The sequence below is a fragment of the Triticum aestivum genome, unplaced genomic scaffold (assembly GCF_018294505.1).
Source record: "Triticum aestivum cultivar Chinese Spring unplaced genomic scaffold, IWGSC CS RefSeq v2.1 scaffold13231, whole genome shotgun sequence".
NCBI classification, from domain to species: Eukaryota; Viridiplantae; Streptophyta; class Magnoliopsida; order Poales; family Poaceae; genus Triticum; species Triticum aestivum.
The window spans coordinates 1-3680 of NW_025230166.1; the positions used below are offsets into that span (position 1 = coordinate 1).

The 3680-nt window shown below is 46.7% G+C and overlaps 1 protein-coding gene across 1 annotated transcript; it reads left to right on the top strand.

The window, feature by feature from the left end:
• The first annotated feature begins 176 nt into the window (after positions 1-176).
• On the top strand, positions 177-3343 carry LOC123175386 (uncharacterized). The gene is made up of 3 exons (XM_044590201.1): positions 177-790; positions 1642-1772; positions 2850-3343. Exons 1-3 carry the CDS (start codon positions 177-179, stop codon positions 3161-3163), a joined length of 1059 nt encoding a protein of 352 aa, XP_044446136.1. The 3' UTR covers positions 3164-3343.
• Positions 3344-3680: the final 337 nt, after the last annotated feature.

A 3680-nucleotide genomic window follows, 5' to 3' on the forward strand; every position in this document is an offset into this window, starting at 1 on the left:
AAATTACAACTTTTCGACACCGCCACGTGTAAGCCCGACCCAAACACAACCCGATGCCTGAAAATTACAACATTTCGACACCCCCACATGTAAGCTCGACCCAAACACTAACCCGATGCCTAAAAATTACAACTTTTGGACACCACAATGTGTAAGACCGACCCAAACACAACCCGATGCCAGAAAATTACTACTCCCTCCGTCCCGAAATTCATGTCGCAGCTGTTATTTTGCAATTTAGTCCTCAGCCTTTTCCCGACCGAACCCGAAGTCCCTCTGCGTGGTCGCTCTCTTCCTCCTTCCTCTTCGAACGGCCGGCACCACCGACGCCGTTCCCCTCCGCGCAGCTCCACGCTGCATGCGCCTCCTCCCCCTCCCCCGCAGTTCCTCTCCCTCCCCAGCGCCGGCGCCCTCTCCCTTGCGCACGTTACCGGCGCTCTCTTCCTCTCGCATGTCCCTCCGCATCGGTAAAAATCCGATTTTCCCCCTCCGGCTCTTCGATCTGCAGCGGTCATGCTCAGTCTGCGGCGGAGACTACCAATACGGCGCGACAGAGCTACTTCTGCCGGTCGCCTGCACGGGGCTGCTGCTGCTTGTCGTCAGGTGAGGAGCTCATCTCCTGCAGCCGCGGCTACCTGGCCGCCTTCGTCATGCTCATCCAGCATCAACACAGGTCTGACTACGACGTGGCTACGGCCTACGCAGCAGCGGCGGCGGGATGGTGGCGGCGAGCTCCGACATGTTCCTCCATCCACTCTAGGACTCCACCGCCAAGCACACCAACCTCAAGGTCTGTTCCTCGTCGGTATTGTAGATTCTTTGCTTGCTTACATAGATGCTTTCATACTGATTGGCCTCGGGACAACAGATTTTCTTGAGTACATGTTTGCTTGCATACTGATTCATTGCTTGCTTACAAATTTGCTTGAGTACTACAGATTCTTTGCTTGAGTAGAATTGATTGGGCTGCTACAATAGAATTGCCACACAATAGAATTGGCCTCACTGCTGTAGATTCTCTGAAACAGATGTTGTAGAATTGGCCACACAGCCGTAGAATCTCTGTCACAGATGATGTAGAATTGGCCTCACTGCTGTAGATTTCTGATGTCCTTACCTGAAACTGAATATAAAGTCAGTTTAAAAGTCAGTCTCCTGATCTGAATATAAACTTTCTGAAACTGAGATTGAAACAGGTGCAGTCGTAAAAATTCACTTTAAAACTCAGTTAAAAAATTCAATTTTAGAGCTTGGATCCCGATCTTTATATAAAGTGTACTACAAGCTTATTGCAAGAAAGTTTAAAATTCAATCTAAAATTCAGTTAAAGTGATCTGAATATAAAAACTCTTGGAGTAAAAATTCAGTCTAAATGTCAGTTGAAGTTTCAGTTTTAGAGCGTTGGGATTTTATTGAAAGCAAGTTTTGTACTGTCATACAGTAATTTTCAGTTTGTAAAACTGAGAAGTGTATTTTCTATTTTGAAACTTAGTGTAGCTATTTTCAATTTTGATGGAAAATCAGTCTAAAAGTCAGTCTAGACTGCATTTAATCAGAAAATGTTGCATCATCATGCACGCATGTATCCCCTACTTCATCACCATTCGTTTCACCACACCACTTGCTTGCTGATCTTCACAGGCATATGATGTGCACCCTTGGTCGCCCGGTCCGACGAACTGCTAACGAAACAACGCCCAACGTCATGAGTGTGCTCACGTTCTGCAATCAAGCAACCGCCCTTCTCCGTTCTCCTCCAGCAGCAGCAAAAGGTTTTTGCTCTCCCTTGTTACTGAATTTAAACTAGAGAGTGGAGACATCATTTAAGTTCTGAACCTTGTTCTTTTCAACCTTGTTGCTCTGTTGGAACTTTACACTGGCCACTCATCTAGCGCCACATGGATGTATGTTCCTTGGTCAATCTTTTTACATGGATGCCTCATTTTTTTGGTAGGTTAAACTTTGCAATCGTTTTTTACGTTAAGGAATCAACCCATCACCCACATGAAGTTAGCTAGCTGGGTGATCCTGATCCAAATGAATTAAAGGTGACCTCCTCAAAGTAGTCCAAAGAGAACCTTGCAAGTCCAAGAGAGAACCACCATACTTGGCAAAAATGGCAACATCAATGTCAATCAGCAGCATCTAGGCATTTGGACGATAAAACAACATCAATATCAAAGAATTTGAAGATGCCTCAAAGCATAGTTTAGCAAAAAGAATACTGGAGGTAAAAACACAAGCAGGAAACATCGTGGTGTTTGTCTGAATTTATTTCCTGCACATCAATTTTTTTTCTCAACGTCTGTAGAGGTTATGCTTATGCTATTGAATTTTAAATTGAACGCAATTATCATTTAGATGCACATTTGAGGGCTTGCAGTTGGTTATTTGGTTGTCCCAAACTTGAGATCAATGCAATCACCTACCTTTAGTTCCATTACTATTCCATTTAATAGCAGAAAAAGAGCATACAGTTTTGTCCATTAAAGATAAACACTTCCTTCAGTGTTCACTGTTCAGAATGGGGGTAGCTTAAAACTGTCCGAAATGTTGATGTCTAGGAGGAACTGGAGCAACTCTGCTTGCTGGATGAGATTTGAGCACGAAGCTCCTTAACTCGAAGGCCGGAGTGAACAAACATCCCAGCAATCATGTGCTGCCAAGGACACTTAATAATCTCGAGTGAAGTTGGAAGCCATTGGATCTTTTTCGAACTACAACTAGCAGGACATCAACTCCAAAATTATCAAGTGCATTCCTAGAAAATTATCTGATGATTAAAAGAAGAAAATCTTGTCTGATTTTGATATGCTCCAAAATTAACAGTGAATTTGATTGAATTTCAGAGAGTGCAGAGGAGGAGCAGCAACAACAACACGGGCACGGGAGAAGCAGGCGACAGGGGAGAATCACGGGAGACAGCAGAGCTCCACCAGCAGGAGCTCGAGGAGAAGCAGCAGTGGGAGCTCGGGAAGAAGCAGCAACCGGAGCTCAAGGAGAAGCAATAGGGGGAGCTCGAGGACGCGCGGGAGAGCAGTTCTGGGCGGAAGCACGGATCTTGGTGGCGGCGCATGTATGGGCGGCGGCGGCAGAGCAGTTGGGCGGCAACGCAAGTCTGGGCGACGGGAGGGGATCGAGGCGGCGGAGGCGACGCCCCTAGGAACCGCGGCTGGAGGGGACCGCAGCTGGCCGGCGCCGGCCCCTCTCGGACGATGAGCGGAGGAAGAAGACGGGGCGGAGGGGGTCTGTTTGAGACAATTTTGAGATGACGAGGTTTTGTTTGCAAATTTACCAATGAACTGGGCGTGCGACATTAATTTCGGGACGGAGGGAGTACTTTTCAACACCCTCACGTGTAAGCCCGACCCAAACACAACCCGATGCCTGAAAATTACAACATTTCGACACCCCCACGTGTAAGCTCGACCCAAACACAACCCGATACCTAAAAATTACAAATTTTCGACACCACAATGTGTAAGACCGACCAGAACACAACCCGATGCCTGAAAATTACTCCTTTTCGACACCACCACGTGTAAGCTCGACCCAAACACAACCCGATGCCTAAAAATTACAAGTTTTCGACACTGCCACATGTAAGCCTGACCCAAACACAACCCAAGGCCTGGAAATTACTCCTTTTCGACACCGCCATGTGTAAGCTTGACCCAAAC